The 15,419-nt window shown below is 40.1% G+C and overlaps 1 protein-coding gene across 1 annotated transcript in view; it reads left to right on the top strand.

The window, feature by feature from the left end:
* Suclg2 (succinate-CoA ligase GDP-forming subunit beta) overlaps positions 1-15,419 on the top strand; it is a 267,562-nt gene that overhangs the window by 64,323 nt on the left and 187,820 nt on the right. Inside the window, exon 2 of the mRNA XM_028855400.2 lies at positions 3,011-3,152. Coding sequence (XP_028711233.1) covers positions 3,011-3,152 — 142 coding nt within the window. The remainder of the gene's footprint in view (positions 1-3,010; positions 3,153-15,419) is intronic.

Genomic DNA, 15,419 nt, shown 5'->3' with positions numbered 1-15,419 from the left:
ACAACCATCTGTAATGAGATCTGGTGCCCTCTTCTGGCCTGCAGTCATACATGCTGTATACATAATAAATAAATAAATCTTAAAAAAAAAATAATAAAAACTAAAAGAAGTGATTTAGGGAGCTGAGAAGATTGCTCAACCATTAAGAGCATGCACTATGCTAGCTGATGACCTGAGTTTAGTTCCCAATCCACATCAGGTGACTCACAAAGACCTGTAACTTCAGTTCCAGCGTATCTGATGTCCTTTGGCTCCCACATGCACCTGCACACATGTAGTGCACAGAAACTCTTACTAGCACATATACGTTCACATTTAAAAAAATATTTAAAAAGAAAATCAAAGAAAAGAATTAGTCTGTGGCTCCATAACCTCATAGAGTTAAAAATATTTCGCCTGAGTGTGATTAGTAGTATATATTAGCTATTAAGATAATGCTATGGGCTTTCCGAAACTATTTGAGCCAGCTGAGTGAGGGGAGGCATAGCTGTATGGGTGGACCTTTAATGTTTTTCCAAAATAACTTCTGATCTGAAAATAATTACTAGCTCACAGTATGCTACAGTAAGACAAAACACCCAGTAACAGTCCGATGCAGCCTTTTCCTGCCTACTTCCTCTAATGTTGACATCTGATTCAATTCTAGAACAATATTGAAACCAGAAATTTGCACAGATGTCTTTCTATACCTAAGCTATTGAACTTTTTTTAAAAAACCATTTTGAAGTGTTTTTTCTTTTCTTTTTCATTTTTTTAAAAATAGCATCTGTTAAGAGTTTCACCATGACAGTCAAATTATATATATATATATATATATATATATATATATATATATATATATATATTTAGAGATTATAATATAATTATGTCATTCCTCCCCTCCTCACTCCCTCTAAAGTCTTCCATAAATCTCCTTGCTCTCTTTCTAATTCATGGCTGCTTCTTCCATTAATTGTTGTTATATACATATATGAATATATATTCCCAAACACAACCGCCTTTATTGGTAGAAGTATTAAGGCAACTCCATGTAGTTAAAAGGGAGGTTTATTAGGTAGGGGGTTTTACGTACAAGTAAAGGGATAGGTTACAGGGTCTGGGAGAGGTGTTTTCTGGAGAACTCTGCTCGGTCTACCATCCAACATCTAGAATCACCAGGAACCAAGAGAGCAGGCACACCCGGATCTCGGGTCTTAAGGGCTCCCGTCTAGGCCCTGCCTCAGGGGCAGGCCATAGGTAGGTGTGACAGTTACCAGAAACCTCACTGGGGGTAGTACTTCCAGGTCAAAGCTGGAACAGCTACCCACTACACTGCTTAGTCTGTATAATGTTACTTTTATATAAAGCTTCAGGGCTGACCATTTGGGCAGACTGTTTATCCAGTGCTCAGCATTCCTTAATTGGCAGTAGTTCTTTGGGAAGCATTGAGGTCTCTTGGGCTTTCTCCTGTCCTCATTAGCATGTCTGTTGTTATCCTTGTTCACTTCTTGTTTAGGCTGTCATATTAATGAGACATTGCAAGAGACACAATGTTGTAGCCAACTCCTTGATCCTCTGGCTCTTACTGTCTTCTGCAATGATCCCTAGCCTTAGGTGAGGGAGTTGTTTTGTAAATGTATCCATTGGGACTGGGCTCTAGAACTCACTTTGGTTGGTTGTGGTTTTCTGAAGCGGCCCCCTTGCAAAAAGAAGTTTCCTTGATGAGGGATGAAGACTACACTTCTCTCTGGGTGTAAAAGTAAATATTTAGAATGTAGTTGGGGATTGTGCTGGTTAGTAAAGTGGTGATTGTAGATTGTCCTCTAAGATCCGTGGTCTCACTAGCCCTGGAGAGTTGGCGATTTCCCTCTTGGTGAGTGAGTCTTAATTCTAATTAGAGGAGTGTTGGCTACTATCGAAGTATGCAGGTCACTATTGCACCCATAGAGTTACCCTGCCATGTTGGTTGCTGTTGTGGTTCATAGGCATGGCATCATAGCCAGGGAGATCTGTAGGTTCCTTCCTTTGGAAGCTTGCATTGTACCTTGTGGTACCTGAAAGCTAGTCCTTCAGGAGCAAGCTTTCAGGTTAGTTCCAGCTCAGGAGCCACAGGTCTCTGTATCTGAAATGCATGGTGTCTTCAGCAGTACAGACCTACCTTCCACTTCTGGGGCCAACCAAGGGCAATAGCAATAGCCTGTAATGTTTGAGAATCTCCTGACTAACCCTGACTAACAACACAAAAGAGGCCTTCTTATGCCTGGTGTAGGGGTTTTGTTAGATGGTCTTTAGCTTTTAGAGGGAACATTATCAGCCCAAACGAGAAAGTGTCATTTAAACTATATGGGTGTATTTATATAGATGTACATGTATTACAGTTGTTTTAGGTTGATAATTAATGGTATGAAAATTTCCTAAAGGATCGCATTATGACAGTTTTTTATTCAAGTATATAATGTATTTTGATCTTTTACCACTTGTTACCCTCCCTTCCTCCCTCCCCCTTCCAGTGACCCTCCCCTTCAACTTCCCAGCCAGTCCCTCTTCTACTTCCATGCATCTCTCTCTATTCCCCCCCCAGAGAGAGAGAGAGAGAGAGAGAGAGAGAGAGACAGACTATGACCCAGTGAATTTATTCAGGGTTACTTGAGGAACATGGCCAACTTACCCAGTGACTATCACCTATAAAAAATGTCTCTCTGTCCCCAAACAACTATTAAATGCCTAGTCCTCAGGGCTAGATGAGGCCTGATGAGCCCCTCCCCTACATGACAGAAAGGTGATTTGCTCAATCTTGTGCAGGTAATAACAGTTATACTTTTACCATGTTTTTTAAACATCTACATTTATTTGTGTGTGTATAACTGGTTTTTGATATTTTCGGTTAAAAAGCGTTGTGGAGGATTTACTTAGATTTATATCTTTAAGCTGAGTGTTGCTCATTGCTCATTGATAGTATCTGTAAGACTGGCCACCTAGACCAAGTGTTCTTTTTCCCATTCTTATTTCCTGTCCTCCCCTGTCTCCATAGGCAGGTCATTTAACCCCCAGAAGATGGCTGAACCTGCAGGAGTACCAGAGCAAGAAACTCATGTCAGAGCATGGAGTGCGTGTTCAGAGGTTCTTCGTTGCCAGCACTGCTAAGGAGGCTCTGGAGGCAGCCAAGAGACTGAGTAAGCTGGTCCAGGGGATGAGTGTTGGCCATCAGTGGGAGCACGGGACAGGGCTTCCACTCCTGTGCCTTTGCGGGTTACGCTACCTGGGTGGGAACTCTGAATTGCAAAAAGCAAAAGAACACTTGAATCAGGAAAACTTGATTCCTTTTTCTTGAGGTAGCAGGACATAGGGGTCACATTGTGGGAATTTCTCTTAAGTTTTCCTTTGCATCCTCTTCTATCAACTGTGGCTTAGTGGTGGGAAGAAATAGGGCTGTAGATGAGGCATGAGAGTGACATCCTTCTAGGAGCCTCTTCAAAGCCGGGATGAGTGGTTGGAGGAGAACAAGGGGAAGGCAGGCAGCAATTTCAGGGTTTTTTTTTTTTTTTTTTAATGTCATTCACATTGGCCTTGAACTTGTGATCCTTCTACTGAGAGCCAGGTGCTGACGTCACAGCTGTGTGCTGGCAGAGCCTGGCCAAGGACATAGTTTTAAGCTCCAACTGTTTTGCTCTCCCATTACCAGTTCTGACTGCTTACGAGGTCCTTCTCCTTTCTGTGCCCCTGGTCCTTAGCTGTAGAGCAGAGCTGTGCTTCCCTCCCACCACTGCCGTCTTCTGGGCCCTGCTCATTGTAGTGATGGAAAGTCTCATCCGTGTCTCTAGCTGTGGGTGGAGAAGAATCAGGTCCTGCTATCTTCTTTCCAGTGACAGTTCTGTGTGGTGGCATAAAGATTCTCTTATTGTAATTTGGATTATAGTATCCAGTATTAATAAAATGAGAGCCACATAGAATATATAAAATTCCTAATAGTCTTTAAAAAGAAAAAAGTGATAGGTGAAATTAACTTTGATAATAAATTTAATATAGCCAGCTAGCAACATTTTATCATAAGACTAATATTAATGAGTATCAGGATCTTTTCTTTTCTCTTCTCCTTTTCTGAGATAGGGTTTCATGTAGCCCAGGCTGGCCTTAAAGTAATCCTATTGCCGAGGATGGCCTTGAACTTCTCTCCTGTCTCTGCCTCCAGACTGGTAAGATTATAGGTGTGCATCATTGTGCCTGGCTCATATAGTCTAGAACTCAGACCCAGGGCCCTGTATGTCACACTGGGTGAGAATTCTAACAGCTGACATACCCATAGGACCATAGTCATCACAAATCCTATTTCTAGTTTACACTATGGCACATCCCATTTCACAGGAGTCTCATGCCTGAGATCAGACACCGTGACAACTATATAAGACAGTGTAGTTCTGGACACTAGGAGGATTTGAATGTGCTTATAACCGTGAGGACCAGTTTTTTTCCTGCTAGGCCTGGAGGAGATCCCTAGCCCCCTTAGTGACCTTGAGGACAGACTGGGTAAAGGATAGTTTCCTAGAGTTTTTTTCCAGGAAGGGATGATTTTTGTTTTAGGGATTGAAAAAATGAGAAACAAAAACAAGTTAAGTTGGTCTTTGCTTTTAATTTTCCTCTGTATTTCTTCAATGCAGGGGCCATGTACTAGTGTTCAGGCCACTCTGGGAGCCACTGATGGCTTCCATGTCCCTAACCAGCTTAGACGTAGCATGGCTGAATGACAGCATGTCCTTCAGATCTTCATGGAGTTAGGAACTTAGTGAACAACCTAGCCGCCTACTTTTGGGTTCATTTTTTAGAAAATACTTATTTGGTCATTATTTCATAGTTGGAGATTCTAAACTATGCTTTTAAGATAATTCTTGCTATTGGGAAATTAACCGTGTGTTCTGTACTTGGTTTACAAGAATGGAGAAAATGGACAATAGAACAAGTTTAAAAGAAAATAAAAATTAAATAATGAAAATAAACTGTTTAAAAACCTGAATTTTATTTTTGATGGTTCTTAAGATATTCATACTAGATGAAGGGATTGAGAATGGAAAAGGGATTAAGAAAACCAGATCTGATGAAGGAAGTGAGCACAGTACTGCTGTGCATGTGTCCATTATTTCCCTGTGAGTGCCTGCGATGGTCTTCAGTGGTCAGACCGGTGGAGGTTCTCTGTGTGGACCCGCTTATACCTAAATAAGAATCAGAGAACTAATCAAGAAGCTCCTGTGGGGCTGGGGAGACAGCTCAGTGAGTAAAGTATTTACTGAGTTTGATTCCCTGGAACCCACATAAGACAGGGAGGAGGGCTGCAGCAGCTCATCCCGGGAGTGAGTGAACAGACTCACACGCAGTGAGTAGTTGTCTTAGAAGCAAGGGCTCCTCTAGTTTCTGATGTTGAATTTTGTTGATTTGAGAGGAAATTGTTGACTTTGTAAAAGGAGATGATACCAGTTCTAGAAGGTTTAAAGTAAAACAAGTTGATAGTAGAAAAGAAAGGAAGTGTATGTGTCACGGTTAACTGTGCCTATAGAGAGCCTGGCAAAAGAATCTGGTGGAACTCCATAGTGTTCATCTTCCTGCCACTACAAGATTGACAAGGAACCACAGGCACACTTTTACCAAATAGATTTGAGGTTAAGATTAAAGATGGATTACACATATGTCTTCCTGATTGTGCTGGGATCTCCCATATATATATATTTATATGAGTATTAATATGCTAATGTAGAAAGTATGATATAAACTTGCATTTTGTCATCATCATCATCAGGGACATCTGATTTCAGGGGTCTTATTTCAGTCATAATCCAAGTTTGTGGGCAGATGAGATGTATATAAGTAGTGTCCTGTCAACCTTGTGTTAGGAGAACTCGTATTTTAATGTATAATGTCTTTTTACTTTTCTTATATTCAGATATTGTGTTACTCACTTTTGTCAATGCTGTGACCAAATACCTGTCCAGAAGCAACTTGAGGGAAAAAGTGTTTGTTTATTTATTTAGGCTCACAGTTTGAGAGAACACAGTCTGTTGTAGGGGGAGGCATGGCAGCAGGTAGCTTATGGGAAAGGAGTTTAATTTTCACAGAACAGGCTGCAGAGAGCAGATGGGCAGTGAGGTCATGCTATAAATCCTCAAGAGGTCTACTTCCTCTTCCAGGCCTCTGCCTCCTTAAGGTTCACAACTTTCCAAAATAACCCTACCTATTGGTGGCTTAGGATGTGAGCCTGTGAGTAGTATTTTACATTTTAGCTTACAATTGATATTTTTAAATAAAATGGTGTATTATGAAAGTTTTTCATAATACGTGTTATGAAAGTGTTGTGAAAAATGCTCCTTGACAATAGGTGTACTTGTGTTCGAATGTAGCCCCCACCCCCCATATGTTTCTTTTTGAACAGATTGGATATCTGAACCTGTAAATGAAAGTTTCTATCTCATCAGCAAGTCCCTCATACCTAGCAGCTGCTCCCAAAATTACTACACTGAGTCTTATAGTAATTATAAATGCTTGGCCAGAACCTCAGGCTTATTACTAACTAGCTCTTACACTTAAATTGACCCATAATTCTTATCTATGTTTAGCCATGCGACTTGGTACCTTTTCTTAGCATGGCATTCTCATCTTGCTTCCTCTGCATCTGGCTAGTGACTCCCGACTCTGCCCTTCCTCCTCTCAGCATTCTTAGTTTGGTCACCCTGCCTATACTTCTTGCCTGGCTACTGGCCAATCAGTGTTTTATTAAACTAATTTGAGTGACAAATCTTTACAGTGTACAAGAGGATTATTTCACAACAGAACCCCTAGTCCTGGTCATTTATGAATCAGATCAGCTGTGTTTATACTGTTACTCTCCTAGACATAACAGAATATGTTGCCTCTCAGGTGCCCCAAACTTTTTTACTGTTCCATGTTCTCTGTAATGCCTCTCCTGTCTTTTGTATTTAGTCCATTACCAAAGCTTGTCAATATTAAATGTAGCATTTTTACTTTATTGACAAGAAAACAGGCAAGATTAGGTTTAAAAAACCAGCCAACATTGTTGAGCTAATAATCAGCAGAGATGTGATTCGCACCCAGCTCTAATAGATTTAATAGTGCCCTCATGCATTTATCTCTTTGCTGTCTTGATGACAAGTCTAGGGAGATGGTTTCTATGGGTCAGTATGTTTAAAATTGAAAGTGAATATTAATAAAATTAGAAGGTTGTATTAACTTGATATGGCAGGTTCTTAGGTGCAGTTTATAAAACCTGTAATTTGCAGATACTTTCTTAATGACTCATTTTGTTGTATCTCTTTGGGCGACAGAACATTTTGCTGTATAGTTGTGGAAAGCTTGTTAACTTGAACATTTGTTAGAATGGGCAATGCAAAGCTATTATTTCTGAAATACAATTTGTAATGATAAGATATTGATTGAATGAGATCCTCATTTTCTTGCACTGAAAACAGGTTTATATCTGATTGAGAGAATAAATTTAGTTTGGTAAATGAAAATTTTAATATGTGGATCATTCTCACTTACGCAGCAGTTTATAATAGTGTCTAAGCATGCTTTAAAGAAGGAAGAGTGCCTGAGAGATGGCTCAGTGGCTACACGTACATCGAAGCCTGATGAGCTGAGGACCTTAGGACCCACATGTTAGAAGTAGAGAACCACTCACGTTGCCTTCTGGCCTCTGCATGCACACCCTGCCCTACCACAAGTGCACACACACACACACACACACACACACACACACACACATACACACACAACATCTTTAGGTGCTCTAATCAGGCATGCTGCTGTATGCTTTCTTTTCATATGAATTAAACTTCATGAATGTAATCCACAGATTACGAGAGAACACCTACCATTGCTTTTCAGTTCTCTTTAATGTACACCCAGGACTGTCAGCATTACTCAGAAGTACTTGAATATAAATGCTGATGAAACATCTTGGACTACTACCTTTCAATTTTGGGATTCTCTACAATTTGTCAGTTATTCCTATCACATGGCCAGAAACTCTCAACATTTCATTAAACAGGAAAAAGTATATTTATAAAACTCCAGTTTTTTTTTTTTTTTTTTTTTTTTAAATCAGGGAAGAGAATTGAAATATAAATGGAGAGATTAATCTTCTGTGAGTTAATGACATCCATCCTAAGATGGAGTTGGCTAGCTTGGGTTGCTTTCAGCTATGGCATGTTTCCATTCATCAATATAAGAACTTAACTCTTCGTTTTATATAATTACATCCTGAAGCCTGGCAAATTACTTATACCATTAAGGAATTCTACTTCTTGCTACCCATTGACACTGATTGACAGCTACTGTTAATCCTGTAGACAGTTAAATACAGCGGCCTCCTGGACTGTTGAGCCTTTGCCCTGTGATGGTGTATATTGAGATGATCCTTTTTTCTTACAGTGACAGTCAAGGATGGCTTTGATTTCTGAGAAGTAAATATTCATTATACCAACCTATCACCTCCATTATTTTGACTCTGGAATCAGCAATGCAAAGACTCTCTTTCAGTCCTAGTTGTCACACCAAAGCTCAAGGAGGTCTGCTTTCTGGAAACATGAGTGCTGGGAACAGAAAAGGAGGTTTCTGTGCTATAGTGCAGTTGTCTTTCTGGCTGCTAGTGGCCCCTTGGATGTTTTCATAGGTTCTGAACCTGATTCGCTGGCCTTGGTGATTTTGTGTGCTTCCCAATACCATTTTTTTTTTCCCTTTGTGATTTATTCCATGTGGAACACCTTTCCTTTTGTCCCTTCTTCCTTCTACTTCTGCCCTTCTTTATGTGGTGCTTAGACTTGGGCCTGGGGTCTCATGAATGCTAGGCCAGCATTGTAATTATTGACCTATACCACTGGCCATAGAGTCAGCTTCTCCTGCTTGCTGCTAGTAACCCTGACTCATGCAGATGCACAGTGCCCATCATAAGTCCTAAACATGGAAATGCACCATGGGCATTATAGTGGTGCAGGAAATTTTCACTTGCTAAAGCTTCATTGTGTGTGTACCCTAAAAGAGTACCTGATTAATGGTTGGCCCTAAACGGTATTTATGAAAATAATTCTATTCGTTAGGCCTTTAATAACATTTCCCATTTTATGTATTTTTGCAAAGAAATCTCTTTTCTAAAACATTTTCTTTTTCCCGATTTTTCAACTATAAGTGGGAGTCTCCTTGGAATGCCTCAGGGCAGGAGTATCTTTTCAGTAAGTGTCTTGTGTCCCTGAACAGAAGCAGCAGGAGAGCTGCCGAGTCAGGACCAATCAGGAAGGCTCTGCGGAGGCAGGCCTAGGGGAGTGGACACAGAGCTTTCTTTCTGGCTCCTTAGGAACCAATGGGAACATTGCTTTGGAAGCCAGAGCTCCAGCTTCAGTTTGGCAGTGCAAGAAAGCAACACAGTTGAAACAAGGAAGATAGGAGCGGGGCATTCAACCTCTGGCCTTGACCATGTGCCTGTCATCCTCCCAAACCCATTGCTTCGTGTAATCCTCAGTTAAACCAAAGGGAGAGTATCAGGAGATTTCTGTTTACCCTTCATTGTGTCTCTCCCACTAGTATGCCTTTAATGGAGTTAGGTATTGACTTGTTTTTTTAAAACTTCCTCATTGACAATGAACAGGAAAGCTGTGTTCCACGTGGCCTCGTCTTCCAGAACCTCAGTGTGCATTACTTACTTTAGTCTAATTTACTTCATTTGTGAACTGTAGTTTTGAGTGTTTGTAGAATGTCTTACACAGTTGAAAATGCAGAAAACTTTTGCTTGGAGTAAATGACACGGGCTAGTGCTGTAGGATTCCTCTGAATGTCTGGAATTTTTTAAAAAAATTGAAACACATAAATCTCTAATAATTTTTACAGGGGTATGTTCATTGTTTTAATCTTGGAAAATAGGGAAAAGTAAAAACCTAAAAATCCTTTTTATTCCATTATCCAGTGAGAACTTGTATTAATGTTAATTTTACATTTTCCTATTCATTTATTCCTTCCTTCAGTATTTTGCTCTATCTAGATACTTCAATAGTGTAACTGCAATGTAATGAGTTTGCTTATAAGGTTAGAAAACAGCAAATAGTTTTAAAAATATGTATTAAATATGATTATCACCCAGATAGTATTTTTTTCTTAAAAATATTATTTCCACCATTATATAATAATCTCTAGATTGACTATGCTGTTTCCTATTGTGATTTTTTTTCGTTGTTGGCTTATCAAGGAAGGCTTATTTTTTTAGCTCATGTGCTGCCCAGTTTTAGTAGCTCAGGATAATAGAGTGATTCCTTGCAGATTCCCTATGTGGCCTGCTTGTGCTATCCCAGCAGTGTATACTTCTTTCATATTTCACTCTGCCATCTTCAACAAGTGGCTTCTGGAGATGACCTGGGAAACTTGCCATGGCAACCACTCTGAGGGAAGAAAATGTTCAGGACTGCAAATAGAGATTTGCTTGGACTTCATACCTCACTCACTTTCACCTAATTCCGATGTCTGAGACCAGTCATATGGGCCCAACAGCGACATAGTGTCTCACTGTTCAGCCCTTGCTGGCTTGGGGCTCCATGTAGACCAGGCTAGCCTTGAACTCAAAAATATCTTCCTTCCCCTGCCTCCCAAATGCTGGGATTAAAGGTGTGCACCACCACAGCTGGCCGAGTATTTATACTTAAATTCTTTCTTTTTCTTTTTCTCTTCCTCCTCCTCCTTTTTTCATTTGTTTATTGATTTGTGTGTGTGTGTGTGTGTGTGTGTGTGTGTGTGTGTGTGTGTGTGTGTGTATGTGTGTATGTGTGTATGTTTGCCATGGCACTTCTGTGGTGGTTGGAGGACACCTTGCAGGAATGGGCTCTCCTTTCATCATGTGGGCTCTGGGGGTCAAACTTAGATTATCAGGCTTACAGGCAAGCACCTTTACCTCACTGGCCTAGGTTTTAGACTCGTGAGAGAGTATTTGGCTTTTGATTTGAGGCTGAATGTGATAATGGGCTACATAGTCAGGGTACTCATCTCCCTCTACTTTGCTGGTTATTTCAACACACAGTTTGTTTGACTATAAAATTGAGAATAATAATGTGTACTTAAAGAACCATTCAGATTAAGGAATAAGGAAAGCAGAGTGCACACCTCATTATCAATGAGGGACTCACCAAATTTCTTTCCTTTTTCTTTTTTAGACTGAACAAAACCAATGTTTTGAGCTTTCCTCAGAAGAATATAATAGCTATTAACAATACCAATAACATATAAGAAATAAAATTTCTCAGTGCTTTTGTGATAACAGCTAAGTGTTAAACTATTTACATTCTCAGATGACTGGATATTGAATATATTATTACTCATATATATTGCTGGTTGGTATTTTCTAGGAAGATGGTGGTATATGAAGTCCAAAGCTGCATAATTTTGAAAGAAAATGAAAATCATACTTGCCTTTACATTGCAACAGAATAAATATTACCTGAAGAATTATGCTTTTAAGATGCTGTGCTATTCTCCAAGGTGGTTATTATAGACACTGACAGTGTTTAATATGCTCATAAATAGCAGTAACTCTCCACCTGAGTTACTAGGTTATCTACAAAAAATAAAAACTCAGGAAATAAATTAGAAGCTATAAAGCAATGATACCACTTTATCTACCTTAGAATGAAAATTGATGTGTAAACAACCTGCCTCAATTATGTATTCTTTTTTCTTCAGTGTGGAATAAACTAAGATGTTTGGGAGTCTGTTATTTCTCTCAAATTAAATGTGAAGCCAGTATTGGAATTTTTCTTTTGTCTTTAGCCTTTTATTTGAGTGAATGTAATAGTCACGTCTGTATAAGGAAAAGGAAACAGATGGGGCGTAGCTAAAGGGAAAATAATGCTAGAAGTATTTGTTATGCAAAGTGATACTTCTCAGTGTCTAAAACTGCTTCCTGTGGTAGGAAAAGAAACAGCTGTAAATAAATACATCTTTTCTTTATAAGTAACTTGCCAATTAGCATCATAAACAGGTAAAAGAAGTCTGGATCCCATTAGGACACTGTTGCTCAGACTTTGTTTTGCCCTCTTCTTTGGAACCAGTTTACACCCACTGTGGTGTACTGGACACTGCATAGCATGGCAGGGGTTGCCTTTCTCAACCCATCCATCTGCCCTTGTACTTCTTGTGATGTTCACTGTGTATCCATAGCTGCGTTCTCCTCATCTTTGTTAATGGTTTTCCTCTACAGTGTGACTTCTCCCCCCTTTTATTGAAAATAGATTTTTTTCTCACATAAGATATTCTGATTACAACCCCCTGACTCCTCCCAGTTCCTCCCCATCTCGTCACTCTTCCATCCAGATCCACTCCCTTTCTGTCTCTCATTAGAAAGAAACAGGCTTCTAAGGGATAATAGTACGATAAAACAAAACTATAGTAAGATAAAAGAAAAACTAACAGATCAGAATAAGACAAAACAACAAAGAAAAGAGCCCAAGAAAAGGTACAAGAAACAGATATAGGCACAGACCCACTCATTTGCACACTCAGGAACCCCATACAAAACACAAAACTGGAAGTTATACTTATATGCAAAGGACCTCTAAGGTAAAAAGAGAGCAAAAATCCCAATATATTAACAAAATTAAATTAAAAATTAAAGTTACGATAGAATTAAAAAAAATCTATGAGTATAACAAAATGCCATTAGGAGTCATTTTATTTTATTTTTTTATATTTATTTATTTTTTTTACAGTAATAATATTTGTTTTCTGCTAGGTCCCTGGGTTAGTTAGTCTCAGATTTTTGGTTGCTCAACCATGTTCTTTGCTGCTCTGTTCATAGTAGCCAGAAATTGCAAAAACCCTAGATGTCCCTCTGCAGATAAATGGATAAAGAAAATGTGGTACATTAAAACAATGGTCTGTTACTCAGCCATTAAAAAAAAATGAAATTAACAGGTAAATAATTGGAACTAGGAAAAAAATCATCCTGAGTGAGATAACCCAGACCCAGAAAGACAAACATTGTATGTATGTGTGAATATTAGCTGTTCAGTCAGTAAGAGCCAAGCTATAATCAGTAATGGACTTGGGATAGTGTGTGTGATACACAGATTTCCCTAGAAAGCAAATAGAGTAGTTAGTTATGGATGGGTTTGGGAGGACTGGAAAGGGAGGATCAAATCGGGAGGGCAAGGGAAAAGGGTGAGGGAAGGAACACTGGGAGAAACTGCCAAAATTAAGGGCTATGGAGGGGTAGTATGGAAACTTAATACTACAGAAGCTTCCTAAAATATCTACATATATGAAGGTGATCTAGATGAAATCACCCAGTAATGGGGGAGATGGAGCCCCAACTGGACATCTCTCATCACCAAACGAAACTTCCAGTACCAGAATTGGGTTACATCTAATTGAATTGTTGAAAAGGGTCCTGTGGGAATCCCCAAATAACCCAAGCTATTGCCTAGACTCTAAGTTGCTCTCCACAAACTGACAGCAAGGCCCCATGCTGAAGACTGCACCGACCACATCTCATTGAACATTGAGAAGTTGAGTGGTGCCTACATAGAGCCTTCAGCCCTATGTTCTAGTGTCTTTGGCACAGAAAAGTACTCCGCATGCTGCCAAAAGAGAAACGTAAACATCAACCCAGGCACAAACCCTTTGATCTGCAGTGGTGTCCTGCCTGTAAGATATGTTAGGGCATTGGCGGCACAAAGCTGTGAGAGTAACCTGATTTGACTTAAGGCCCACTCCGTGAGATAGAGCCCATAACTGACACTATTTCTGTGACTAGTGTGATTTATTATACATTGAAGATGACCCTGGTATTGGCCCTGATTTCTATTTTTGAGACAGTTTCTCCATCCTTAAGTTGGCCTCGACTATTATTCTCCTGAGTGCTGAGATTACAGGTGTGTACCTCTACACTCAGCTAAGGAATCTCAGCTAGTCCTCCTTAGGGAGGAGCGTGACAGCTTTAAGTACTAACCCATTGGTTTGCAAAGCATTTAAATGAAAGGTGAAGAAGAGAAACCCCGTAGAAACAAGTGCTAGGCCTGGAGTATGCAAACAGATGGATAGCTCCAGGCTTTATTTCAGGGCTGAAACCATTCCCATTCTTTTTCTTTGAGATGGGACCTTACCATGTCATCTTGGCTGACCTTGAACTTACAGTCATCCTCTTGCCTCTGTCCTCTGAATGCTGGGATGGCCCACCTTGCATTCCAGGTACCTTGACTGTCATGCAAGGTTCAAAGGTAATTACTGAATGGAAACTTGAATAAAAGAGCAAACCACGGAGCCCTCCATCTGCAGTGAAACTTGTGGTGTGTGACTTCTCTGATGTACATACAGTGCTGTTCCTTCTGTGCAGTTGGGTATGTCCTTAACCTTTGTCTAATGGGGAAAGCTAAACTAAGGAACAGCATCCCTAGGGCAGTGGTGGAGGGGAGATGCCATGTTAGTGCTGTGGCCTGCTGCTAGCCTTGGTGGGCTCTGCTCTAGAGGGTCTCTTTAGGCTGGTCCTCACATCACATGCCACTAAACAACCTTGGTCAAAATGTAGAGGTGTTAGATCAACTGAATCTGCTTAGACAAAAACAGCTCATTAAGTGAAAACAGTTCATCTCCAGCGGGGGCTGTCTGAGCTCTATCAGGTCAGATTAACACAAGTCCGAGTCTGCAGTGGCCTTTTGTTCTGCTTACATTTACAGGCTGTACTTTCACATGGTTGTGTGCACATGTCAGTTGAAATGTGCCCTAAATGTCATTTCTGAGTCATTTTTTAAAAAATATCACCATTTCCCCTAGTCTTGCGGGGAGGAGATACTCTGATATTAGCTATTAGTTCTCATTCTCCACCAGATTTTTCTTTGTTATAAGATGGGATAATAAGGAAAACATGGAGATTCTCACACTTTTCATGGCTCTTAATTCATTGAACAGTTACTGTGGTCCTGCAGGGAGTCGGGTGCTGAAGTTGCAAGGATGACTAAGAGAGTGGTGCTTCGGAGATGGCCGTTGCCCAGCAGAGGTACTGTTGCGTACCCACAGGAATAGAGGGAGATAAAGGCATGCCAGGAAAGGATGTCTGCATTTGCTGCGGTGGTCAGGGAAGCCTCCCCAAAAGAGGTGAAGATGGTATCTCCTTCCTGACTTGTCATTGAATCAAATATATTTAACGACCAGACTTTGTTCTGACCCTAAAATGGAGACATCGGCATTTCTCCCCTTCCTTTCTAGTTGCAGGAAAATGAAGTCTCAAAATAATTGGCACAAAATTAATACTTTTGAGCAGAGATGTTGTAATTGTTGGGTTTGCTGTTGTGTGTAAAACTCGTTTCTTGTTAAAGAACAACCACACAGTGACAAATGAAATGCCGTTCTCAAGATGGGGATGCCTGCATCTGCACTCCTGACGTCTTAGACAAACATGTCCTGTTTTA

This window comes from Peromyscus leucopus, chromosome 3 (genome assembly GCF_004664715.2).
Source record: "Peromyscus leucopus breed LL Stock chromosome 3, UCI_PerLeu_2.1, whole genome shotgun sequence".
In the NCBI taxonomy this organism is placed as follows: Eukaryota; Metazoa; Chordata; class Mammalia; order Rodentia; family Cricetidae; genus Peromyscus; species Peromyscus leucopus.
This window is presented reverse-complemented; position numbering and strand designations above follow the sequence as displayed.